The following is a 27,431-nucleotide window of genomic DNA, read 5'->3' on the forward strand; positions in this document are numbered from 1 at the left end:
ACTGATCAGACCATGCAGTGCCCATAAGAGAGGAGCGTTTCCCAGACCATGCAGTGCTGGTAAGAGGAGCGTTTCCCAGACCGGTAAGAGGAGCGTTTCCGCGGCCGGCCGGCGTTTGTCTGTTTCTTTGTTTTCACTGAACCCTGCTCATAGGACAGTTCGGATACAGACACTCACCTGTGCTGAAGAGAGGGTGAAGGTGCAGACGAGGGGAATCTGGGGAGAGGCTGAGGAAAGAGGGGGAGCCGGAGGAGGTGGCAGCGAATTGAGTGCTGAGACCCCCCTGGGCCCAGGACTGGGGCAGCCATTCCTCCAGAGGGTGGAATTCCTCCCTCCAGCCCCCCAGGCAAGGAGCACAGCCACACCCAGATTCCACCCTGTATGAGATAAAGGACTAAAACAAGCTGATTAGTCCCTGGGAGTTACCAGGGTCTGGCCTATAGAGGGATTTTCAGTCCCACCAACAACACAGAGCAGGGTAAGGATTAAAAAAGGATAGAGAAGCTGTATAGCCTCAGAGGCCAACCCAAAAACACTGCCACCCAGAGGTTGAGCCACAAACTGACTCTTAGGGGAATACAAATTAAGGCAGACTGGATCACAAATACGGCCTGCTTTAAAATCGGGACTGTGATTTGCAACACGGAGGAACAGTGTAATGCAGGCAGATTCAACACTCTCCTAAATACCTGGCAGGACTAAGGCGAACCAGGCTGAAGAGTGGAAGAGCCGAAGGACCATCACTACTGCAAATTTTTTCTTTTTCTTTTTCTTTTTAATTTTTTCACCTTTTTACTAAGAAACCAATTTTTTTTTTCTCTTTTTCTTCTTTTTCCATCACCTGATTTTACCCTTTCAATTACCACATTTTTGTTTTTGACCAGTATTGTTGCTCCTACCATTTTGCCATTTTTTGAAGTGCCATTTTATTTTCTCTTTATTTTCTTTTGGGATTAGTGTTCTCCATTCTATTTTCATCGTTCCTTTAGCATTAATTTTCCCTATCTCAATTCCACCTCTTTGCTAAAACCCTCTTCCTTACTTTTCCCCTTTTGGTGTCCTGTTTCTCTTACCCTATTTAAGGGTAAGACTTTGGTCCAGACTTTCCCAATTCCCTCTTTTTACCCCCTGTCTAATTCCACCCTACTTATATATCCTACTTTCAATCTACTGCTCTAAATCCTTATACACCTATTCTTTATCCTTCTTCACTTTCCAACCATTTTTTTTCTCTCTTATCTTTCTATTGTTTTCTTGATTGTCGAATATATTGGGCTTTTTTTTTTTTTTTTTTTTTTTTTTTTTTTTTTTTTAATTTGTTTGTTTGTTTTGTTTTGTGTTTTTTCTTCTTTTTTAGGACTGGTTGTGAGGTTGTTTTTCTTTTTCTTTTTCTTTTTCTTTTTTTTTTCTGCTGGTTTTTCCCTTCCCTCCCCCACCCCACCCCAGTTATTTTTGTGCTTCTGTTTTCCCTTACCCCTCTGGATATTATTGGTGGTTTGTAGTTTGCATTCATCTCCAGGGATCTGTTGCTGGAATTTGTTGAGATTAGTGGCAGTTCTATTGGAGTTTGCTCCTCATACGGGGAGTCTCTTCCCCACTTCTACTTCATTCTCTTTTTTCGCTCTCTTTTTTTCCCCCCTCTTTTTTCCCAATTCTATTTTTGCACTCCTTTTTTGTTTGTTTTTTTCTTATTTTTCTTTTCTGTTCTCTCTTTTATCTTCTTCTCTTCTTTCTCCCTTATCCCCTAATTCTCTTAATTCGGGTGGTCACCTTTATTTGGAGTTATTAATATTGTGAATATACTTGTGTTCAGTGCCTGGTACGTTGTGCCTTGCTCTGTTGTATTTTGTGCCTTTAAATCAACGCAGCAGATCCAAGCAACAGCAGCCCCCTGATCACCGCAGCCTCCTGATCACCACAGCCTCCTGATCACCACACCCTCTGTCTGTGGAACAGCAACTGTACGTGAAGCCTCCCCCCACCAGCCAGAAGAGCCAACACAGCTGTGAACAACACCCACCAGAGGAGCTGCTGCCAACTGGAAAGCAGCTGCTACCGCAACCGTCTGAGCAGCAACCACAACCCAAGGAGCCCCTGCCACCCAGGGAGCAGCCACTGAACACCTCAACATCTACATATGTCAGCGAGATCAAACATGGGTAGGCAAAGAAACCCCCAAAGGAAAGAAAAGGAGGACTCGCCAGAAAAGCAGCTAAGTGAGACAGAGATATGCAACATGACGGAAAAAGAATTCAGAATAAGGTTCCTAGAGTACATGCACCACATGTTCAAGAAGCAAGAAGAAACAGATGAAAAACTCAACTACTTATGCAAGAAGCTAGAAGAAACAGATGAAAAAATTAACAACTTAAGTAAGTCCCAAGAAGAAATGAAGAGTGACATAGCTTCAATAAAAAACTCCATTGAAAGTATCAACAGTAGACTGGGAGAAGCAGAGGACCGAATTAGTGAATTAGAAGACAAGGAAGCAAAACACACTCAAACTGTACGGCAAATGGAGAAAAAAATTAAAAGACAGGAGGAGAGCCTAAGGGAGCTTTGGGACAACATGAAACGAAACAACATACGAATAATAGGGGTGCCAGAACAACAGAAAGATGAACATGGATTAGAAAACCTATTCGAAGAAATAATATCAGAAAACTTCCCTGAGGTGGGGAAGAAAAAAGTCACACAAGCCCAGAGAGTCCCAAACAAGGTGAACCCGAAAAGACCCACACCAAGACACATCATAATTACCATGGCAAATGTTCAGGATAAAGAGAGAATCTTACAGGCTGCAAGAGAGAGACGGAAAGTAACATACAAGGGATCTCCCATTAGATTATCAAATGATTTCTCAACAGAAACACATCAGGCCAGAAAAGAATGGACGGAAATCTACAAAGTGATGCAAAGCAAAGGACTGAATCCAAGAATACTCTATCCAGCAAGGCTATCATTCAAAATTGAAGGGGAAATAAGAAGCTTCACAGACAAAAAAGGGCTAAGGGAGTTTATCACCAACAAGCCAGCCATGCAAGAAATGCTAAAGGGACTGGTGTAAAAAGAAGAAATATCAAGCTCAGAAAGAAAACAGCCACACACACACACACAAAAAGAAATGGCTACAAACAAATACCTTTCAATAATAACTTTAAATGTAAATGAACTAAATGCTCCAACCAAAAGACATCGAGTGGCTGAATGGATAAAAAAACATGACCCATACATCTGCTGTCTACAAGAGACCCACCTCATTAGAAGGGACTCACACAGACTGAAAGTGAAGGGATGGAAAAATATCTTTCACGCAAATGGAAAGGAAAAGAAAGCTGGGGTAGCAATACTTATATCTGACAAAGTACATCTCAAAGTGAAGGCCATAACCAGAGATAAGGAAGGCCACTTCATAATACTAAAGGGATCAATACAACAAGAAGATATAACCCTGGTAAACATATATGCACCCAATGCAGGAGCACCCACATACATAAGAAAACTTCTGGAAGAAATCAGGGGAGAGATCGACAACAATACAATCATAGTAGGGGACTTTAATACACCACTGACATCACTGGATAAATCCGCTAGACAAAAACTCAGCAAAGAAACAGCAATCCTAAATGACTCACTAGATCAGATGGACTTAATTGACATCTTCAGAACACTTCACCCCACAGCTGCGGAATATACATTCCTCTCAGGTGCTCATGGGACATATTCAAAAATAGACCACATATTGGGTCACAAGCAAAGTCTCCACAAATTCAAGAAGATTGAAATCATAAAAAGCTTCTTCACAGACCACGATGGCATAATGTTAGAAATAAACTACAATAAAAACAACCCAAAATACTCAAACACTTGGAAGCTGAATAGCATGTTATTAAATATTGATTGGGTTACCGATGACATCAAAGAAGAAATTAAAAACATCCTGGACACTAATGACAATGAAAACACAACAATCCAAAACCTCTGGGACACAATGAAAGCAGTCCTGAGAGGGAAGTTTATAGCTCTACAGGCCTATCTCAAAAAACAAGAAAAAATGGTAGTCAATCATCTAACTCTACAACTCAAAGAATTAGAAAGAGAGCAACAAGAAAACCCCAGAGTGAGCAGAAGGAAGGAGATAATAAAGATTAGAGCAGAAATCAATGAAATAGAGACCAAAAAAACAATACAGAAAATCAATGAAACCAAGAGCTGGTTCTTTGAAAGGATAAACAAGATTGACAAACCCCTAGCCAGGCTCACCAAGAAGCAAAGAGAGAGGTCCCAAATAAACCAAATCAGAAATGATAGAGGCGAAATAACAACAGACCCCACAGAAATACAAATGATTGTTAAACAATACTACGAGCAACTCTACTCCAACAAACTGGACAACCTGGAGGAAATGGACAAATTCCTAGAAAAATACAACATTCCAAAACTCAATCAGGAAGAATCTAAAAACCTCAATAGGCCAATAACTATGGAAGAAATTGAAGCAGTCATCAGAAAGCTTCCAGCAAACAAAAGCCCAGGGCCAGACGGCTTCACAGGGGAGTTCTACCAAACATTCAAGGAAGAACTAAAACCTACCCTCCTCAGACTACTACAAAAAATTCAAGAGGAAGGAACGCTTCCAAGCTCATTCTATGAAGCCAGCATCACCCTAATACCAAAACCAGGTAAAGACATCACAATGAAAGGGAATTACAGGCCAATATCCCTCATGAACATAGATGCCAAAATCCTCAACAAAATCTTAGCAAATCGGATCCAGCAGTACATCAGAAGGATCATACACCATGACCAAGTAGGATTCATCCCAGAGATGCAAGGATGGTACAACATCCGTAAATCAATAAATGTGATACATCACATAAACAAATTGAAAGAAAAAAACCACATGGTCATATCAATTGATGCAGAAAAAGCATTCGACAAAATCCAACACCCATTTTTGATAAAAACTCTCAGAAAGGTGGGAATAGAAGGATCATACCTCAACATAATAAAAGCCATATATGACAGGCCCACAGCCAACATCATACTCAATGGACAAAAACTAACACCATTTCCCCTAAGAACAGGAACAAGACAGGGATGCCCACTCTCACCACTCCTGTTCAACATAGTACTGGAAGTATTAGCCATTGCAATTAGGCAAGAAGAAGGAATAAAAGGCATCCAAATTGGAAAAGAGGAAGTAAAACTGTCCTTATTTGCAGATGACATGATATTATACATACAAAACCCTAGAGACTCCATCAAAAAGCTACTAGACTTAATACATGAATTTGGCAATGTAGCAGGATACAAAATTAACCCCAAGAAATCTGAGGCATTTCTATACACCAACAGTGAACTTTCAGAAAGGGAGATCAGAAAAACAATCCCATTTACCATCGCACCAAAAAAATTAAGATACCTAGGAATAAACTTAACTAAAGAGGTTAAAGACCTCTACTCAGAAAACTACAGGACGTTGAAAAAAGAGATAGAGGAAGACATAAACAGATGGAAGAACATACCATGTTCTTGGATTGGTAGAATCAACATCATTAAAATGTCCATACTACCCAAAGCAATCTATACATTCAACGCACTTCCCATTAAAATACCAATGGCCTTCTTCAAAGATCTAGAACGAACTCTCCAAAAATTCATCTGGAATAAAAAAAGACCCCGAATAGCTGCAACGATCCTGAGAAAGAACAAAGTAGGTGGGATCTCAATGCCAGATATCAAGCTGTATTACAAAGCCACTGTTCTCAAAACTGCCTGGTACTGGCACAAGAACAGACATATAGATCAGTGGAATAGAATAGAGAGTCCAGAAATTAGCCCGAACCAATATGCTCAATTAATTTTTGACAAAGGAGGCATGAACATACAATGGAGCCAAGATAGTCTCTTCAATAAATGGTGTTGGGAAAATTGGACAGACATATGCAAGAAAATGAAACTAGACCACCAACTTACACCATACACAAGAATAAACTCAAAATGGATAAAGGACTTAAATGTACGACAGGAAACCATAAAAATTCTAGAAGAATACAAAGGCAACAAAATCTCAGACATATGCCAAAACAATTTCTTCACTGATACAGCTCCTAGGGCAGTTGAAACTAAAGAGAAACTGAACAAATGGGACTACATCAAAATAAAAAGCTTCTGCACAGCAAAAGAAACCATCAACAAAACAACAAGAAAACCCACCTCGTGGGAAAACATATTTGCCAACGTCATATCTGATAAGGGCTTAATCTCCAAAATTTATAGGGAACTCATACAACTTAACAAAAAGAAGATAAACAATCCAATCAAAAAATGGGCAAAGGATCTAAATAGACACCTTTCAAAAGAGGACATTCAGAAAGCCAAGAGACATATGAAAACATGCTCAAAGTCACTAATCATCCGAGAGATGCAAATCAAAACAACAATGAGGTACCATCTCACACCTGTCAGAATGGCCATCATCAACAAATCAACAAACGACAAGTGCTGGAGAGGATGTGGAGAAAAAGGAACACTTGTGCACTGCTGGTGGGAATGCAGACTGGTGCAGCCACTATGGAAGGCAGTATGGAGGTTCCTCAAAAAATTGGAAATGGAACTCCCATTTGACCCTGTGATCCCACTACTAGGAATATATCCCAAGAAACCAGAAACACCAATCAGAAAGGATATATGCACCCAGATGTTCATAGCAGCACAATTCACCATAGCTAAGATCTGGAAACAGCCTAAGTGCCCATCAGTAGATGAATGGATTAGAAAACTGTGGTACATCTACACGATGGAATACTATGCTGCTGTTAAAAAGAAGGAACTCCTACCATTTGCAACATCATGGATGGAACTGGAGAGCATTATGCTAAGTGAAACAAGCCAGTCAATGAAGGAAAAATACCACATGATCTCACTCATTCATGGATAATAAAGACCATTACAAACTTTTGAACAATAATAGATACAGAGGCAGAGCTGCCTCAAACTGATTGTCAAACTGCAGTGGGAAGGCCAGAGAGAGTTGGGGGGCAGGAGGGAGGGGAGTAAGAGATCAACCGAAGGACTTGTATGCATGCATATAAGCATAACTAATGGACATAAGACACTGGGGGGTAAGGGAGGGTAGTGGTTTGTCAAGGGCGGGGGGGGGGGGGAAAGGATACTTATGTAATACCCTTTGTAATACTTTAAGAGGAAAATAAAAAAAATAAATAAATAAATAAATAAAATAAAAAAAATAAAAAAAAAAAAAAAAAGAATCACCTGGGAATCTTTTTAAAATCCTGATTTCTGGGCATCATCCTCCAGAAATTCTGTTTCTTTGTTATGGGGTGGGGCCACAACATTAGTAACAAAGAAACAGAATTTCCGGAGGATGAGGCCCAGAAATCAGGATTTTAAAAAGATTCCCAGGTGATTCTAATATGCAGCCAAGGTTGAGAACCACTGCTCTAGAGGCCCAGTGCACGAGACTCATGCTGGGGAGGGGGAAGAGGGGCCCTCAGCACGGCCTGCACCCTCTCGCAGTCCGGACCCCTCGGGGGATAAGCTGGCAGTCAGACATCCCTCTCGCAGTCCGGGACCCCTCGCTCCTTACTGCCCGCCTGCAGCAGAGGCGGGAGAGGCTCCAGCCACTGCCACTGCTGCTGTACTAGCTAGCCGTGAGTCCAGCTTCTGGCTGAGCGGCACTCCCCCTGTGGGAGCACACTGACCACCAGGGGGTAGCTCCTGCACTGAGCATCTGCCTGCCCCTTGGTGGTCAGTGTGTGTCATAGCAACCGGTTGTTCTTCCGTTAGGTCGATTTGCATATTATGCTTTCATTATATAGGATAATTGAAGCCATAATTTCTACAATACCATTAAGTTCACATGGGGGCAGGCTTAAAACTCTACCTCTGGTTTTTATTTTAAAAGAAGCAGCTTATGAGAGTTGATCCCACTCACAGTCACAAACCCAAAGGTGCTTAAGGCAGAAGACTGCCAGAGGGATGGTAAGGACAAAGCCCCAGGACATCCGAGGTGTTTGGCAAGCTGGGGACAGGGCCTCTGGCCATGCTGCCAGGTCACGCCCCTGCCCCTCCCCACTTCAGAAGGAAGTAGCCTGGCCTCTCAGAACTGCTGCAGGCTCCAGTCATTCCACCTGTGGCCACAGCCCATATCAGTGTGCAGGCGTCATCAGACATGATGAGAAGAGGTGTCAGCCTAGCCTCCCTCCACACACACTGATGCCACGTGCCACGCACATCTACGGGGAGATGTGTCAGAGTCACAGCTGGTGGTGTTCTGTGCTTCCTCGTCAGTCAGCAGAGAGAGGAGGGGGACTGCAGCAGAAGCTACCCAGGCAGCTCCTCCAGCAACTCTCACTGGAGGTCCAAGGTGGTCTGCAGCTGAACCTAATTATTAGGACACCCTTCCCAGGTGCACCTGGACTAGAATCAGACCTAGGACATCCTTCCCCTACTTTTCTCTTGAAAAGCAAAGGAGCTAAAAAAAAAAAAAAAAAGGTGGTTGGGAGGTGGGGGGAGGGGTAACAGGCTTATTGACTCAAAAAGGCCACCAGGAAGAAACAAGTTTTATCTTTAAAAAGGCATCGCAGCTCTGAAATTATCCCAGTGCAGGGTAAGTGGCCAGGTGGCCAGGCAATTGTTAAGAAGTGCAGTGAGTCCTCTCAGAAGAAGTAAAAGTGCTTCCCACACCCTGCCGGCACCTTGGGAGGACTCCTCCTCCCACTTCCTTTCTCCTAAGGCCACTCTTATAGTCACTGTAACCCCTAATCCTACGAATAAGCTGGGGAGAGGGGAGCAATAGGAGTAGGAAGTACAAAGGGCTCATCCCAGCACCTGGGAGGAGGCTCAGAGCAGACGTGGTATTTCCCAGGCAGGCACTGTGACACTCACTGCCTCTCTGGTCCTTGTGACAACCCAGCTGACAACTCAGGAAACTGAGGCAGGGAGGACGAGCTCCCTTACCGAGACAATGCTGTAGGTGGTGCGGCCAACAGAGCCCTGGACACACCCTCTGATGTATGAAAAGCAGGAAGACTTTGCAGCAGATCAGACCTTCAGCCCAGAGAAATCTCAATATCCTCCCACAAATCTCCCCAAATAGGAAGCAGGAAGACTCGGAGATGCGAGAAGCACAGAAGAAGGTCACCCACACGTGAAAAGTGTGTTTGGGAGCTTAAATTCCTAGTGTCATATAATCCAGCCCCTCAAACTGACGGCTCCTGAGTGAACCTGTCCTTCCTAAAGCATTTGGCTAACTAAGAGGTTTCATCTGTTCCTTTCCCGTGACAACATCAGGCTTTGCAACTGCTCTGAGATACACTTGCCACCCTTGTATCATGACTTATAAGCCACATCTGTGTCAGCATTTGGGTAATGGTAACACTGCACAACTGGCCATGCTCTATTCGTTTACTCATGAAGACCCAGAAACGTCCGGGAAGGTGAAGTCATAACAGCTTCCATTTCCATATTCATTTCAGAAAACTGACCTACAAAATCTATCTGCCCAGGAAGCATCTCTTGATCCTTCCTCGGAGGGTGGTCAGTGTGGATTCGTGCCACCTTCCTCTTCATGGAGAAGTGAATCTCAGCGTGGGGAGAAAGGGGAACGGGAAATAAAACCAGGACGCAGAGTAGATGCTCCTGTTTTCCTGAGAGTGTCAGAGTCAAGAAACGAGGCTCCTTGTGCACGCAAGGGAACAAGCACAGCTAATCCACAAATGCGCCTGGGAAAGTCCCCATAGGTCATTAAGGGCCTCTTCCCTCCCTAAGCTTTATTTGTTGTATGAACTCCTGAAATATGGCAGCAACATTTGTAAGACGTTTGGTCAGAACACACGCAGAATCACCCTTGAGACTTTAGAATAAAGTCTCCTCTGGGCAGGACTAAGTGTCCAGAAGCGAGTCAGACAGTGGAGGCCTGCCTCCTCCTCCCCTCGCAACGGTGGAGGCCTGAGGCTGCGCATCTGAAGTAGCCTGTATGGAAGAGGTGAGATGTTCAGGCAGTTTTTTTATTTTAAATGTTACAAATTTTCTCTAATAAATAGAAAAATCTATGACTTGACTAACTAAACAATTCAGTAAAAACATAATAATAATTGGGCGTGATTGTGGATGGGTGTGCAAGGAATCCCTGGCTCTGATGCTGACACAACTAGCTAGATCTGCCCATGGTCTTCAATCTCTTCATTAGGCACAGAAACAGTTCCAACCTAAGAAGCAAAAGAAAAACAAGATTTAAAACCAGCAGCCCAGAAGAGAAAGACCTATTTTACCTACTATCAACCAGAGACCCTCCATTCCTCACAAGCTTGCATAGTTTTTCCCATGTTCCATACCTACTGTGCAAAGCACATTAGTAAAGAACTCTCTCAATTTGTAATTCACACAGCACAAGAGTCCATGTTACTATGCAAGGGTATCAAGAGAATATTCAAAAGACAGAATTCAATAGCATTACAAAAAATTAAATAGCAAACCCTCCCTCCCCCCCAAAAAAAGTCTGCTTGTTGTAATTTTGACTTTTACAACTCAGTATCTCAGCATTCTCCCACTCCATTTGTCTCAAAGGCTTATTAAAATGAATACTCCAGCCCGGCTGGTGTGCCTCAGTGGTTGAGCGTCAACCTATGAACCAGGAGGTCTCAGTTCGATTCCCGATCAGAGCACATGCCTGGGTTGTGGGCTCAAACCCCAGTAGGGGGTGTGCAGGAGGTAGCCAATCAATGATTCCTTCTCATCACTGATGTTTCTCTCTCTCTCTCTCCCTCTCCCTTCCTCTCTGAAATCAATAAAAATATATTTTTAAAAATGAATACCCCAACTGGGACCTGAAGACAGAAGGGCAGTATCCATATGCTCATTAGTGAGAAACCCCATTCCTTGTCACACTGGCTCCTGCACCCCAGCCCCTACCAGGGAACCCCAGTTTGCCTCGCCTCTCTGAGATCCCTATTTATTATCATCAGGAACAAATTGGTGCAATTACTTCTTTTGAGAGGTGACAAGTTTTTGACGTTCTTAGCAGAAAGAACAGAGCACTGGCAACAAGAGTAGGCAACCTTTGTATGGAACACCAAAAAAATCACAAAAGATAAAGTCAGCAACCTTGAAAGTAGAGGTGTACAGAGAGAGAAACCGGAGGGCGAGGAGAGCACCAACTCAATGAAAAGTGGCCGGAAACCAATCACATCACACGAGGCGCTGTCCACGCTACAGCTGATGACACGTCCCTGATTCCCAGGATAAATACTGATGTGCAAAACTAAATCAACTCACTGCACCAAGAATCTGCTCTTTTTTTTTAAGGTGCCTGAGTAATGAGAAGAACTAGAAATGATCTTACTAATATGACTAGGAGTTGGACTGGTGAGTCAGTCCATATATATGACATCAAAACCAAGATGATCCGATACATTCTCTTTGCAATTCAGAAGAATGCTACTACTCATCCCCTAAATCACTGCTTTTTAAAAAATCAACTCTAAAAAAAGAGACAGCCATTTGAAGAAGGCTGGGAGGAGGAAGACAAGAAGTGACTCATAGCATCCAACAGCTTGTAGCCTCAAACCATAACAAGAATATAAAACCCGTGGGCCCAGTCTAAAACAAAATAGAGCTGTTGTTACGGCTTTAACCTCATAAAGTTCAGATCTAAGCAGGAGTACAGCACTGCAAATATCTTATAAGCATTTGGAGCAGTGTTACAGATCTATGCCTTAATGTGTGTGTATGTTTACTTTCCTAGCTTCCTGGCCAAACTTGACACCTATATTAATTCATAGAGAAAAGAACTTTCAAACGGAATGATTTTCACAGCTCTGAAAAACTCTTAGAATTCAAGTCCACCCACTTCAAATCCCACACATGTCAACGCTGCCGTCTTATAAATATTTTTAATGCAGGTAACAATATTTTACATTCATCAGGCCGAGTCCTCCACTTCATTCACCGCGATACCTAGGGCTACGGGTGCGATGGATGTAACAGAGTAAACACATTTTGTAACTATCCTGATCCAGCTGGAGTGGCTCAGGGGCCCCCACAGCTTCTATTTCCCTCCCTCTGCTGACCCCTTCCCTTCTTCCTCGCCCACTTACAACAAATTATCAATGAGACTCTGGGGGGGGGGGGGGGCAAAATTTTTTTACACACTTGTTTTCCAGAATCAACTGTTTCCTTTCCGTGCGGAAAATATACACAAAGTTTGGGTGGCATTAGAGACAGCTGGGTCTTTGCTTACTGACCTCGGAAGGTGGTCCTACGCTTTAAGCTTCCGCAGAGCTGTTAGCTCTGTAGCATCAGGGACCTCCAAGGAAAGATCAGGGGCTGGAAAGTGGGTGGGGGGACAGAATTCGAGTTTAGAGCAAAGTGTATCTGTTATCTTGGGCCCAATAGCCCTGGAAATGCCACCCCCTCCATCAGGGGTGGGGAACCCTTTTTCTGCCAAGGGTCATTTGGATATTTATAACATCATTTGGATATTTATAACATCAACTTAAAATTTAGCCTGCTGTATTTGGTCAAACATCATACCAAACGATTTCTCCAGCCTCATACGCTCCCCACCCTGCCCTAAGTCCACACACCTTCCAAGTGCCATCTCATGAAGATCTTACGCTTTGGTGACAGGAATGTGCAAGCTGCTTGTGCACTGCTCATCTGCAATTTTTTTAAAAAAATTATTGGTTCCTTGACTAGCACAAAAGGCTGACATTTCAGTTAGCATTCACCTCCCTCCTCAAGCAGATTCGTACTTACTAAGAAAATGTTCAAGTTGGACTCTATGATGGAATAAAATGAGCAGTTAAAGTAGTTGGGCATATTAATCAGCCAAGCAGAGTATGAGCTGAGTAACCCCCATAAGCAGAAGGTAGGGAGTAAGTAGTTATACCAACAACTAAAAAGCCACAAAGGGTTTGACATGCCGTATATTTTATAAAGACGTCTCTTGTGCAAACAACAAATCTTTCGCAGGCTATATCACAAGGCAACGTCCCTAGTTCTACCAAAGAAGAGCCCAGCCACTCCTGAAAGAGGGGGGCCAGGGCCTCCTGTGGCTGCAAGCCCAGGGCCCGCAGAGCCCCAGAAACGAGCATCATCTGTTCACAGAGAAACTTACTGCTCAATCTCAATCAACAAACGAGTGCTTTAAACAAGTCTGTCTTTGAGAAGTTTTCTGTTTCCTCTCTACTTTGGTATTTCCATTTAAAGTTACTCCTTAAGCCAAGTGCTTATTCACTTATTAATGAAACTACTTGGGGGCCCTCTTAAAGCCAAGAAGAAAAATGCAAGATCCCAAAAGCCAAAAGAAGGGAAGAAAGAATGATCTAGGAAACGGGGTGTTGGCCACTCCACCTGGCATCCTGCAGCGGACGGCTCACTGTCTGGCTTCCTCCCCGTCTCACATTCAATCCCAAGCATTTGAGCAGACCCACCATCCCTGGCCCCACAACACCGACTGTAGCTGCTAGTACCCACAGGAGGGGCCGCCTGCCACATCTCCTGTTCTCTGCTGACGAGGCTGTTCTAAGGGAAAGGCGCTGGCTTTCCCCAGTGAGGGGAGCACTGGGTCGTAACACAGCAGAGTGAAACAAGGAGGCAACCGGCAGAGCAGGAATGTACCCTGAGTTCTGCAGGCAATGGCCCCCCAAAATAAAATAATATTAGCATCGATAGCAATACCCGGCAGACAGTGCAACCAAAGCAGGGCCACTGTCTGCAAATCCCAATAATGAGCACCATTAACCGCCCACAGGCCACGTAAGAACTTTGATAGTCCACCCTGTTTTTTCAACCGACGTGATGTGCTTAAAACAGACTTGTTTTTTCCATCCTCCTCTGTAGGAACCGAGCACTGAAAATTCCACATGTTTCCACAATATTTTCCAATATTTCCATGAAAACTAATTTAAAGAATCCTCTCCCCATGAGTCCTGATGGAACAGGAAATGTGAAAGCAATATACTTAAGTCATTCGGCGCGAAGGCTTGTTTTAACTTTTCACTGTGGAAGTGGGTATACTGGGGCATTTTTTAAGTTCCAAAATGTAGAGAGATACAGATTTCTGATCCTTCCACTCATTGGTTTCTCCTAAGCAATACTGGAAAACAAACTGGCTCATCTCATTTAAGCCAGTAAAACCACTTATGTGCTTGTAAGACCTGAAATTCCAAAGGACCTTAAAGAGCAACTCTATCAACTCAGCAGGGACAAAGCAAGACAAGGGGGTGGGGGTGGCACAGAGGGGCTGAGGCTACACCAGCCGACACCACAAACCTCTGATTCTTTCATTCTTCAGGCCAGGCCTAGCAAGGTTCACGTAGAAAGAAAAACAATAATGTGCTCCCTGAATGCAAACACACACATCCCTTTCTCTGCCCAGACACTCAATAAGAAATTCATTAAGCCCTTTTATAAAATCTGTTCAGAGAATGGGGTTGAGCACACGTTGGTCTAAAGTGGTTTTGCCATCCTCTGGGCAGCAGGAACATATTACTCACCCTCCGAGAGCGACAGCTGGTGGCAGGTGAGTGCCATCGAGCAGGGCAGTGTGTCCCACGTACACGTTCGTAAGGGACCATGAGTGACCGCTCCCAGCGTAGGAGGGGGCCGGGACGCACATTCAGAGCACTGCCCCAGATTCAGAGAGGCAAATACGCGCTTATTTCCCAGGCTGACAGGGGGAGGTGAGCAGTGCTGTGGAGTTCAGGGGCTCCCCTTTGCTAACAGAGATACCGTGATGACACTTAAAACGGACTTGTCTTTTCCATCCTCCTCTGTAGGAACTGGGCACTGAAAATTCCACGTGTTTCCACAATATTTTCCGATATTTCCACGAAAACTAATTTAAAGAATCCTCTCCCCGTGAGTCCTGATGGAAGAGATGCAGACAGAGCAGAACTGCTTGTTTGAGATGATGCATGGGTGATGGGTGCTGGGAATCATACAACAGCGGTGAGGATGACAGACTAGAGCTCTGAGGGGCTGAAGAGTGAGGGAGAAAACCCATCTGAGCATCGACACAATCAAATAACTCCAGCAAATGTTTTCTAATACAGACTTCATCCCCTCGAGCACTGTCCACGGCACACACTTTACCCACCACTGTACATCTCAACAGTGTTCCCCCTGGGCCTACTCTGTATGGCCTACCTCTGGGCCCTCTGGGGTACTTAGCTACGCCCTCACATCTTCAACCAGGTGGAACAGTGTCTGCTCAGCACAGAGTCCAGGAAGCAGCCTCCTTCTGCTATGGGGCTGTTTAACATTACAGATCACTGGGATACCCTGCAGAACCCCAGATCTGATATAGAGACATAGTCCGTGGGCCACGGGAAAGGCAGCTAACACCACGCCACAGCCCCCTCCTTTATTCCCTTCTGTGCCCTGCAAGTGTTAAAAAGGAAAGCATAAAGTCAACATCGGCTCCTCCCTGCTGATGAAATTGGCACGAATGAATTTACTTTCTGGCTGCCGGCCCTCACAAAACCGTTACACACACACACACACACACACACACACACACACAAAGTTCACCACGCTGCACTGCTCCAAATATAAACCCGAGACAGCGGCCCCTCCCCACCCACCACTGCACGTTAGTGGCCTTCTCAGGGTGAGCCGGTGAATACTGAACAGATATTAAACATTAACATTTTGGAACTTTAGTGGGTGTTTTTTTTTTTAAGGCATAGCAAAACCCGATCTAAACTTATGACAGTTGAGCACATGATCCCATCATTAAGAGCAAATAAGAAACCGTACATAACAGTCCATGAAATCACGGCAGCAAATCTGTCGCCAATTCCAAATCCGAGGGATGAGCGCCAGGCAGGGAACCTGGCCTGAGGTAGGAGGTTTGCGAGTCTCCCACCCTTCGCATCACAACACACACGAACAATAGTAGCGCGAGCTTCCCCGAGCCGTAGTAAAACCAGGATGGCTGGCACATCGGGGTTCAAACCCTCAAGTCCAACGACAAGTTTCGCATTAGAGCAAGGCCAGGGGACTGCAGGCCGAGCGGCGCGAAACGTCCCCAGCCTGGGCCGCGGGGGCAGCGCGCGGACGCGCACAAGGACACGGGCCCGCCAGGCCGGCTGCTCCATCCCGCGCCCCAGGCCCCGCCGCAGCGCAGCCCGGCGGCGACACGCAGTGGCCCGGGTGGGGGCCGTGACACGCACCGCGGGGACCCAGCGCCCCTGAGACCACGCGCCCGCCCGCCCGCCCACCCCGCAGCGGCCTCCCGGCGACAGCGCGGCGCGGCCCGGCCGGGCCTGTTACCTTCCGACAGCTCCAGCTCCAGCTCGGCCAGCCGCGCCCGCACCTCCAGCGGCAGCGCCATGCCCTCCAGGCTGCGGTCCGCCATCGCGCCGCGCCCGCCTCTTTGTTTCAGGCCGCGGCTTGGCCGCTCCAGCGATCCCGGACCCGCACAGAGCGGCGGCACCGGCGGGCAGCGCTCCTCCTCCGGCGCCTCCTCCGCGCGGCCCCGCAGGGCGGCCTCGCGCCCGCGCCCCCGCGTCCTCGCGCGCCCCCGGCCCGGCGCGGTCCCGCCGCGGCTCGGCTGCTCCACCGGGTGCTCCCCGGTGCGCGCGGTGGCAAGGGCGCAAACAGGGCGGGGGCTACGGGCGGGGGCGCGCACCAGAGGCGGGGTGTGGGGAGGGCGGGAGCGCAGTGACGGGGGCGCGCACCAGGACGGAGGCTGCTGGCGGGGGCTTGCGGGGTGCGCTGGGGGATATGGGAGTGGGGGCGTGCGGATGTTGTGCGGTGCGGGGACACGCGCCAGGACCGGGGCGCGCACCGGGATGGGGACGCGCACAAGGGCGGGGATGGGCGGGCCAGCTCAGCGCGCGTTCCTGAAGCACACGCACGGGTCCCGCGGGCCCTCCCCGCCCCGCCCAGGACCTGGCTTCCCTCTGGCTTAAGGCAAAAAATACCTGCTGGATTCCCCACCCTCCCAGGTTGAAACTTCAAGTATTCTGGGTCTTCAAGGGCTGAATTTTTTTATATGACTAGTTTGTTTGGGGGGTTGGACGGGACAGTGTGGGCCATGAAGCGAGTACCGGTCTGAAAGTTCCTAGTGCCCGCCAGCCTGTGCTCTTGGCTAATCAGAGCATCTGTCAGGCCTTGTTCCCCACCTTCGAAAAGGAGGCTGGAGGAGAGGGGAAGTCTACTGTCCACATCCAGGCCAACCTGAAAGACCATGGCCCAATGGCACGGTCCCCATGGCACGGTCCCCAGCACCCCACCTTTCACCGGCTGGGGGCTCCTGTTGTCCTCAGCAGGTCCTCTTCCCTGGGCTTCGTCGTCGTCACTACCCAGGATTCCATCCCTTTTTACTTCCATTCCTGTGCGTCATCCCCCCTCCCCCCCCAATTTCCAGATCTGTGCCTCTGGGCATGATCATTTGGGGGAGGCTATCTCATGCCTCCAGCTGCCCAACTGAATCACCTCACTGAGATGCCCAGATACCTAACTTCTAACAACTTGCACCAGTTTCCTAATTCTCCAGGCCAGAGAGTCCTCAGAGACTTTTGTCTTCCTCAGTCTTCCTGATCCTCTCAGGACAAAGTCTTGCGCATCTGACCTCATTTTCATTCCTGTAACCACTCTTTCCACTGAAGCCACTGCCACCCACTTGGCACATGCCACCGACTTCCTGGTCAGTTCCCCACCACCGGTTACTTGACCCTGAAGCAGAGTCAGCGCCCAGAAGCTCCGTGGCATTTTTTCCCCTTTCAAAAGTAGGCAGTTGTGCCCGGCGGAGGCTCAGCTGATTGGAGTGTCATCCTGAGGGTTCGATCCCAAGTCAGTGGCATACAGGGAGGCAACCAATCCATGTTTCCTTCTGATATCAACCTGCAGTTCCACTACATCTCCCATGAGCTCCCAAAAGGCCTCCTGGAGGCCTTTCACACTTTCCTTCAGGGTGCGCTCTCACCCAAGGTGCCCACCTGCGTCTCTGCTCACACCCCTTACATCCACCCCTAATGTCAACTCAGAAAATTTTCTCCTCCTGCCTGCTGTGCTCCCACTGCTCACTGCCCTTGTCCTGCCTGCCCTTTTTTTATCATCCTCATCAGCCTAAGTGTAAGTTCCTGGAAGACAAAGACTAAGCCTTCTTCATCTCTGTATTTCCCAGTGACTTGACTGTAGTGGCAACTTAGAGAGTTGTGGGCATTTCTCATACGGATCTGACTTTTCGGTGGGGACATGTGAGAGAAGTGGGCAACTGACAGTGACAAGCTTGAAAAAGGTGGACATGGAGTCAATGGGCACTGCTAGCCTCATCACCATCTCTCTCCTTTTCACGATAAACAGACCGCTGGTATAGAGAGCCTTAGAGGGGCTCTAGTTCAGTCCTTCATGCTACAATTGAAAAGCTTTGCAGGGGTTCTCAACCCGTGGGTTGCGAACAATGAAAATAGATCCTGCATATCAGATATTTACATTACCATTCATAACAGTAGCAAAATTACAGTTATGAAGTAGCAACGAAAATAATTTTATGCTTGGGGGTCACCACAACATGAGGAACTGTATTAAAGGGTCGCGGCGTTAGGAAGGTTGAGAACCACTGCTAGAGAAATAAAATGCAGCAGAACCAGGATTCAAATCCCAGTCTGCAGAGCAAAGCGTGGGGTTCCTTACAGCAAAGTGGGGCTGCACACGCCACTCAGCAAGCAGTATCAAGCCGCTGTAGGGCAGGATGATGCCAAAATGAAAATATATTCCCTTTTCAGTGCACAGATGGGCCTTGATCGTTTACAGAAGATGCTATAACTGAGGTTGGTTCCAAAGAAGACTACTATTTTGCATTAAATAGCACATCGATAGCAGGCTGAGATTCTGAGCTGCCGGTTCATTTTAACAGGTCTTTGGGTGACTACAGATTGGATAGTGTACTTGTGGAATTTCCAATGGCCTGATAGATGTCTTTATCTGGAAATTCTGCCATGTCCTCAAAACATGTTCTGTCCAAACCAGAAATCAGAATCTTCATACCCACCAATCATCAGTCTCCGCTCATTCTCTCTGATGGTAGCCTCCCTTACTCCTTGTTACCCATATTTGAGCCATGCCTGTTATCAAGCTTCAGTAACTTTTACCTACAACTGTTCTCTGACGCTCTCTCTCCTCCCCTCTGCCCAGGGCCACTGCCTAATTCAGACCTTCAGAGCACATCCCTTCACCCCACCCCCCTCCCAAGTGTTTGTCCTTGTAATCTTTCCTGCCATGGCTGCCAGATCACTAGTTCTAAAGTGCCACTCTGAGCAGGGGACATCCGGGCTCTGCATTATACAGGGGTCCTCTGCCTACAAGCCTGAGAGCTCCCTGCTTTGACCCTGAAGGCTTCACAGCCCTGGCACAAAGCTCTCTCCTCTACTCTCTGTTTTGCGGCCCCTGCCGTGCACCCGCGCTCTCAAGAATTCTCGGTTGTCTGTGGGGAGTCCACCACTTCTTGTGTCTGTTGCTTGTGGACATGTTCCCTCTTCTTGTCATCCTGTCTCCCTTATTCCCCAGCCCGAGTCACAGCCACATGCCAAATGTTACACCTTCGAGTTTCAGTTCAAATGCTGCTTCTCCCATGAAGCCTTCCTTCTGATCTGGTTGGGAAGATGCTCTCCCACCTCTGGGATCACACACCTCTTTGCTGCCTGGTGTACCTGGATTCTTAGGTCGTCTGTGCATCTCATACGGCAGCTAGTTTGTCTGCAATTCTTCTGCAGTGGTGAGGGACCTATAAACAGCATCTCGTTTCTCAAAGTGCAGTCCAGCACTGGAACCAGAGCAAGACTGTTCCCCTCATCTCTTCTGCCGCAGTCCGGCAGCCTCAAGGGATGCAGGGCTTAGTGAAAACGCTGACTGACAGTCATGTGTGTCTATCTGTATAAAAACCTGGTTCTAATGTGTGACTAGGTTGCACATAACAATACCCAGTAGAAGTTTATTAGAATGGAGTCAAAATCTCACCAAAGCCCTAGACCCGTGGTCAGCAAACCGCGGCTCGTGAGCCACATGCGGCTCTTTGGCCCCTTGAGTGGCTCTTCCACAAAATACCACGTGCGGGCGTGCACGCACAGTGCGATTGAAACTTCGTGGCCCATACACAGAAGTCGGTATTTGTGGAAGAGCCACACTCAAGGGACCAAAGAGCCGCATGTGGCTCGAGAGCCGCAGTTTGCCGAGCTGCAGTTTGCCGACCACTGCCCCAGTGGTTCTCAACCTTCTGGCCCTTTAAATACAGTTCCTCATGTTGTGACCCAACCATAAAATTATTTTCGTTGCTACTTCATAACTGTAATGTTGCTACTGTTATGAATCGGAATGTAAATATCTGATATGCAGGATGGTCTTAGGGGACCCCTGTGAAAGGGTCGTTCGACTGCCAAAGGGGTCACGACCCACGGGTTGAGAACTGCTGCCCTAGACACTCCATCATCACAGTTACATCTTTATTTTTTCTTTTTTGTTAAACCTCACCCTAGGATATTTTTCCATAGCTTTTTTAAAAAATATATTTTATTGATTTTTTACAGAGAGAAAGGAAGAGGGATAGAGAGTTAGGAACATCTATGAGAGAGAAACATCGATCAGCTGCCTCCTGCACGCCCCCTACTGGGGATGTGCCTGCAACCCAGGTACATGCTCTTGAACAGAATCGAACCTGGGACCCGTCAGTCCTCAGGCTGACGCTCTATCCACTGAGCCAAACTGGTTAGGGCTTTCCATAGCTTTTTAGGGAGAGTGGAAGAGAGGGGAAGACAGAGAGAAATATCGATGTAAGAGAAACACATCTATTGGTTGTCTCCTGCACGAGCCTGGACCAGGGCCCAGGCCCGGGAGGAACCTGCAACCAAGGTATGTGCCCTTGATTGGAATCTAACCGGGACCCTTTGGTCTGCAGGCCGACGCTCTATCCACTGAGCAACCATCTAGAGCCAGTTACATCTTTGAAGTGTGGTCAGTTGTCTTCAGAAAGCTTAAGTAGAATCTCATGGCTGCTGCTTGGGAGGGGGTCACACATCCTTAGCATTTGTTAACACAGGAGCATAGTTTAATTTGTCAAATATGCCAGCTTTGCTTAACAAAACCCAGAGGGTCTGAGATTCAGTACAAACATTCAGGTGTCCAGGAGACAAAGGCCACCCCGTGAGGATCCTGGCCCACCAGGGGGTGGCCAGCCCAAGGCCAGTGGATGGAAGAAATGCTAAAATGAGACCTTGAAAGCTACCTCTGCCCCTCTATCCTTTCACCCAGACAAGCTCTGAAGACAATTGTTTTGAGTTCCACAGAGGGGCAGCTACCTAAAGCTAATTATTCAACCAATCATCATGCAAATTAGGATTTGGGGACCTCTGTCTATATCTTGCTCTACTGTCTGCTCTGGGTAACTTGTCACCACTATGTACCTACCTACAGGGCCTCACCTCTACCTTTCCTGTTTCACTGAATTTCAAGCCAATTCTGAGTGAAAACTCAGTAACGCACATTAACTGGGCCCTAGATTTCAGAAACCTGGTCAGGATGGAAGACAGCAGTAAAGGACCGGATTCAACCAGTGGACGCTGAAGGCCTCCTCGGAGCCCGGCTGATTCATTAATGAGCCCGGCTGATTCATTAATGAGCCCGGCTGATTCATTAATGAGCCCAGGGGAGGGAAACACGATGCTCCTCAGCTGAGCGCCCTCGCCCTCAGATAGCATCTCCCAGCACACCTCCACTTCCGGAGCCTTCCTGCGGTGCAGAGTTGATTATTTCACTCCTCATCAGATTTATGTAGAAGTTATTCATGCCGTGATCTCCCCCATGCATTCCAGTTTTGTGAATTTTTTAACTTTTCTAAAGTCACCAGGAAGAGTTGCTTGCAAAATTCTGTAATGGAAGTTCTTTAAGTTCTCCTATCCTAAGTCCTGGAGGGAAAGGTGCTTACAACCCTATTATGATACTGTCTTCTATTTTCTTTTTAATTCTCACCCAAGGATATATTTTTATCCATTCTAAAGAGAGAGGAAGGGAGAGAGAAACATCGATCAGTTGCCTTCTCCTACAAGACCCAACGGGGGATCAAACCCAAAACCTAGGTAAGTGCCCTGACCAGGGATTGAACCTGCAACCTTTTGGTGCAGGGGACAACACTCCAACTAACTAAGCCACCCGGCCAGGGCCTGACACTGTCTTCTTTTTTTTTTTTTAATATATTTTATTGATTTTTTACAGAGAGGAAGGGAGAGAGATAGAGAGTTAGAAACATCGATGAGAGAGAAACATCGATCAGCTGCCTCCTGCACATCTCCTACATGGGATGTGCCCACAACCCAGGTACATGCCCCTGACCGGAATCGAACCTGGTACCTTTCAGTCCGCAGGCCGATGCTCTATCCACTGAGCCAAACCGGTTTCGGCAGTGACACTGTCTTCTTAAGCTGAAGTCTCCCTAGAGAACTATGCCTGGCAATTTATGCTTTTGGTTATGTTTCATTTTAGTCCCCCCAGATTATCAGAAATGCAGGTTGGGTAGAGTGTTGGTTTTAAAGCAAGGATAAAAGTGAATAATCTGACACAGAAAGTTTGGGTTTAATTACTTAGAATTTAGAAAGCAGCTTGAACCTTTGAATGAAGCTACTCTATGCACGCAGGAGATGGTTAACGTTTCTGTAACTTTTTTTTAACATCATTGTAGAATGAATGTGAACGTGACTAAGTCCAGTGAACATGTGTGCATCTGCCTTTCTGCTACATTACTATCCTCTGGGAGTAAAGAACTTTCCAACCTATTTGGCTAACCAAGACCAGTCTACCAGCCAAGGAGAAGCAGAAAGGAATCCCACAGCATATCAATTCAATACCCACACCGCTACTGGAAGTGCCGAGAATTCAACTGTGAGGCAAAGATGTCTCAATGGAAAAACTGTGTGTGCGTTTGTCTTGGACAAACAGCCTAAGTATTTTCTTGTATATGTTATTATAAGTCCATATGCAATTACCAATAATGTAATTACTTATGATCGTTTTTGTGAACTTTTATTAGCACAGAAGAACAAATTCTCATCCAAAAATTAATCCTGTTTGGTCTTAGACTGCATCATATTTTTATAATATATTTCTTTTGCCAATGATGATGGACTAATGTCTGGCGTAATTAAGCTAATGTTAAAATTAATTGTCATTCTCAGAACTCATATCAATTAAGTGGCTGAAACAAATGATACATATGCTTTTTTTTTCTTCAAGTTTTACGAAGTGATTTAAGATACAAGACTTTATTGAGTGTTGAAAACAGGAGTTTTTAAAGCAGAAGAGGAAGGAGTGGTTGAGGACTAAAATTTCACCATCCAAAATCCACAAAGTGGAACAGAATCATCAAAGAAAACTTTTAAACTAGACTCATCTCTTCAAAATAGAGGAAACACACACACACACACACACACACACACACACGCACACGAAGCCAACTACATTCCTAAATGACTTCTACTGTGCCAAGTAAAACTCCACCATTGTGTTCATAAGTGGAGTCTAAAAAATTTAATTGTATAAAATGCAGAATCGCATTATTGTGAAGACAATTAAAAGCAGTGTTTTCGAGTCCGTCTGTCCTAGCTCACCCACACTGGATGAAAGTAAATAAAAATAAAGATGGTGAAGTTTGCACTGTCCGCAGCTGACCATGCTGGTCTCAGAGAGATCCAGGGACCCCAGGGCCTTGGCTGCCCGGCCATCACCCTCCGGAATCAGGAGATAAAGTTAGTGCTTTGAGAATGGGACTGGGCGGGAACAGGAGAGGAGGGACCATCAGGGACATGCACATCCTGGTTGCGGTGGAAGCCTTACTGTAGTCATTTCCGGTGCCTCGGCTTCCTACCCTGCTCATGGTCATGCACACGGACTGAGGAGATCTAAGGAGGGTTCCCAGGGTGAGGGTTCAGGGCATGTGCTTCATTGAGGCCATGCTCTTAGAAAAAAAGAACCTGTAGGGAGTGAACACATCGGGGGAGGAGGGAAGAGGCACTCCACAGCCCACAGATGGATCGGGCACGGCCAACCTGTGTAACTCTGGGCTGCTCAGCTGTTGACCTGCCACAGGGGGCCAACATCCGTCGACCCCAAGAGGAAAGTGTGTCACTGTGGTCCGTTAGCACCAAAACTTACAGCAGCTAAGACAGGGGTCCTCAAACTATGGCCCGAGGGCCACATGCAAATACAAATATTGTATTTGTTCCCGTTTTGTTTTTTTACTTCAAAATAAGATATGTGCAGTGTGCATAGGAATTTGTTCATAGTTTCTTTTTAAACTATAGTCCGGCCCTCCAACAGTCTGAGGGACAGTGAACTGGCCCCCTGTTTAAAAAGTTTGAGGACCCCTGAGCTAAGGGATGGAGCACCGCCTGTAAAGGGCTCCGGATGGGCTCTGCATGTCAGTGGAGAAAAAACGTGGGTCACCCCTCAATCGGCCGTAGGTGCTCACATCCACCATGAAGCCACCATGAAGCTGGTTGGTACGGACAGATCATGGGAAGTCAGGAACCTACCATGTCAGGGTGGGGGGTAGACTTAGGTGACTGAGTGTTTTGAGTTCATTTTGTACATGAATATTATTTTTTGTTTTCTATTCTTATCTTTTAATAAGCCAAATAATTGCTCAAAATTACTTTAATTGTGCCCTGGCCGGGTGATTCAATTGGTTGGAGCATCATCACATATACCAAAAGGTTCTGGGTTCAATTCCTGGTCAGGGCACCCACAGGATGCAAATAATCAATGTTCTCTCTCTCTCTTTCTCTCTCTCTCTCTCTTCTCCTTCCTTCCTCTCTCTCTAAAATCAATAAGCGTGTCCTCGGGTGAGAATTTAAAAAGAAAATTACTTTGCTTGCTTTGCATGGGCTCATGAAGAATTTTAATGTTTCCCAGTCATTCATGTAGTTTTCACAAAGCAATTGTGCAAAGCTAAGACCTAGAAATAGCCCAAGTGCCCATAAGTAAATGAGTGGATAAAAAAAAAAACTGTTACAGTGTTACATTTACACAATGGAATACTGTGCAGTTGTAAAAAAGAAGGATCTCTTACCCTTTGAGACAGCATGGAGGGACCTGGAGAGTATTATGCTAAGCGAAATAAGTCAGTTGGAGAAAGACAAGTATCACATGATCTCACTTATATATGGAATCTAATAAACAAAATAAAGTAACAAATAAAATATATCCATAGACCTTGAAGCATGTGACAGACTGAAATATTTCAGAGGGAAGAGGTGGGGGAAGCAGGAAGAGATTAACCAATGAACTTGTATGCATACTAGAGGCCCAGCACACAAAATTCTTGTGCGGGTATGGTTCCTAGGCCTGGCCTGCAATCAGGGCCATCTTCCCCAGCTGCCTGCAGCTGGCCCCACCCTCCACTGCCACCTACCCCAGTTCCCCATTTGCCATCGGGCGATTGGAGCGTGATGGCCAGGGGAAGGGACCGAGAGTTCAGCCCTTCCCACTCGCTCGCCAGCCCCACCCCTGCTGCGGGTCACCCTCTGTGTGTGAGACGCCTGGCGGGGTGGGGACCTTGATCTGGCACCACCCGCATCCCCTGCCACCCACCCTCGGTTCCTCATTCACCATCAGGCGATTGGAGCCTGCCAGCCAGGGAAAGGGACCGAGAGGTGATCAGTGCACCTCATAGTGACTGGTCAAGCGGTCATTCTGGTCGTTCCAAATTTAGGTCAATTTGCAAATTACCCTTTTATTATATAGGATTATGAGGATAGAGGCCCGGTGCACAGGTGGGGGCTGGCCAGCCTGCCCTGATGGGGGCCCCAGATCGGGGTGGGGGGTCTCTGCTGGGGGTCAGAGCCAGCAGGGATGAGGGGCCGCAGGTGGTTTGCAGGCTGGTCATGCCCCCACTCAGGGTGTGGATCCCTGCTGCAGGGTGGGGCCAGCAGAGGCAAGGGGCCATGGGCAGTTTGCAGGCCCGCCATGCCCCCAATTGGTGTGGGGGCCCCTGCTGCGGGACGGGGCTGGCAGGGGCAAGGGCCTGCAGTCGTTCTGATCTTTGGTTGTTCTGGTTATTCTGCCATTTCGGTCTCTGAGCTTTTATTATATAGGATATGCATAATGCATGACCAGACAATAATGTGGTGAAGGCCTGGGGAAAAGGTGAGAGCAGGATGGAGGGAGTCAATGGGGCGGGGAGATGAAAGGGACATCTGTAATACTTTCAACAATAAATTGTAAATAAATAAATAATAAAAATAAACGAAAACAAAAGCAATGAGATTAGTTCTATTTCTAACACATGAGAAATGGATAGTGCTCAATAATTGCTCTCTTCATGTCTTAATTTTTTTCAATATTTTTCTATTTCTCAGATTGAATGGCTCATTGACCCCTACTTCTAACCTTTCCAATCCACTGTTAAGCTCTTACAATTAAATTTTTATTTCATATGTTGCACTTTTTCAATTCTTTAATTTCCATTTGTTTTTGTTTTTTATAAATGACACTAGAGGCCCAGTGCATGGCGGGGGGTTGGGGGGGCGCCCTCAGCCCAGCCTGCACCCTCTCCAATCCGGAACCCCTCGGGGGATGTCTGACCCCTTGGGGATCCCTGCTATCGGGCCTAAACCGGCTGTCGGACATCCGCCTTGCAATCTGGGACCACTGGCTCCTAACCCCTCATCCGCCTGCCTGCCTGATCACCCCTAACTGCCTCTGCTTGCTGGCCTGGTCACCCCCTAAGTGCCCCCCTGCCAGCCTTGTTGACCCCTAACTGGTCCCCTGCCAGCCTAGTTGCCCCCTAACTACCTCCCTGACAGCCTGGTCATCCCCTAACTGTCCGGAAGGAAGTCAGACATCCAGAAGATGTCTGGTTGACCCGGTCTAATTAGCATATTACCCTTTTATTAGTATAGATTTTTCTGTTGAGGTTCCTCGTTTGCTCATTTATAAACATGTATAACTGTAATAGTTGCTTGAGAGTTATTGCTTATTAATTCCAACATCTGGGTAACCAGGAACCAGTTTTCAAAAACTGTGTTTTTCTATTGACTATGACTCATGTTTTCCCATTTCTTTTCATATCTAGCGATGTTTTATTATATGCTGAACATTGTGTATGGCATGTGGTAGAAAGAGAAAATCACATCTTCCTCATACACAAGTGTTGAACTTGTTCAGACACTGAAACTATTGGCAATTATTTGGTCTTGTCAGCCTTGGTTTTATTCTTTGTTGGAATGGGTCTATTTTTGTTTGGACCTAATTTTTAGGATCTGTCCCTTGCTGTGGAGTGTTGACTTTCTTCTTAGGTTTGGTCTTTCTGGAATCTCTCTTACATTCCAAAATTTTCAGTGAGGCCTCTCCGCTGCCTAGGCTAGTACCCCAATGTCACCCGGCACTGCATGGTGTCACCACTGGGCTTT

At 46.5% G+C, this 27,431-nt stretch overlaps 1 protein-coding gene across 3 annotated transcripts in view; it reads right to left on the reverse strand.

The window, feature by feature from the left end:
* DIP2C (disco interacting protein 2 homolog C) overlaps nucleotides 1–16,483 on the reverse strand; it is a 388,615-nt gene extending 372,132 nt beyond the window's left edge. For 2 of the 3 annotated variants that reach the window (XM_070391030.1, XM_070391022.1), the window contains exon 1: nucleotides 16,306–16,483. In XM_070391030.1, coding sequence (XP_070247131.1) covers nucleotides 16,306–16,390 — 85 coding nt within the window. In that variant the 5' untranslated portion in view covers nucleotides 16,391–16,483. The remainder of the gene's footprint in view (nucleotides 1–16,305) is intronic. The other variant, XM_070391038.1, reaches the window with a different exon arrangement.
* Between the last annotated feature and the right edge of the window lie 10,948 nt (nucleotides 16,484–27,431).

This window comes from Myotis yumanensis, unplaced genomic scaffold, assembly GCF_028538775.1.
Source record: "Myotis yumanensis isolate MYYU_CA2020_CCGP unplaced genomic scaffold, mMyoYum1.0.hap1 SCAF_1, whole genome shotgun sequence".
Classification (NCBI taxonomy): domain Eukaryota; kingdom Metazoa; phylum Chordata; class Mammalia; order Chiroptera; family Vespertilionidae; genus Myotis; species Myotis yumanensis.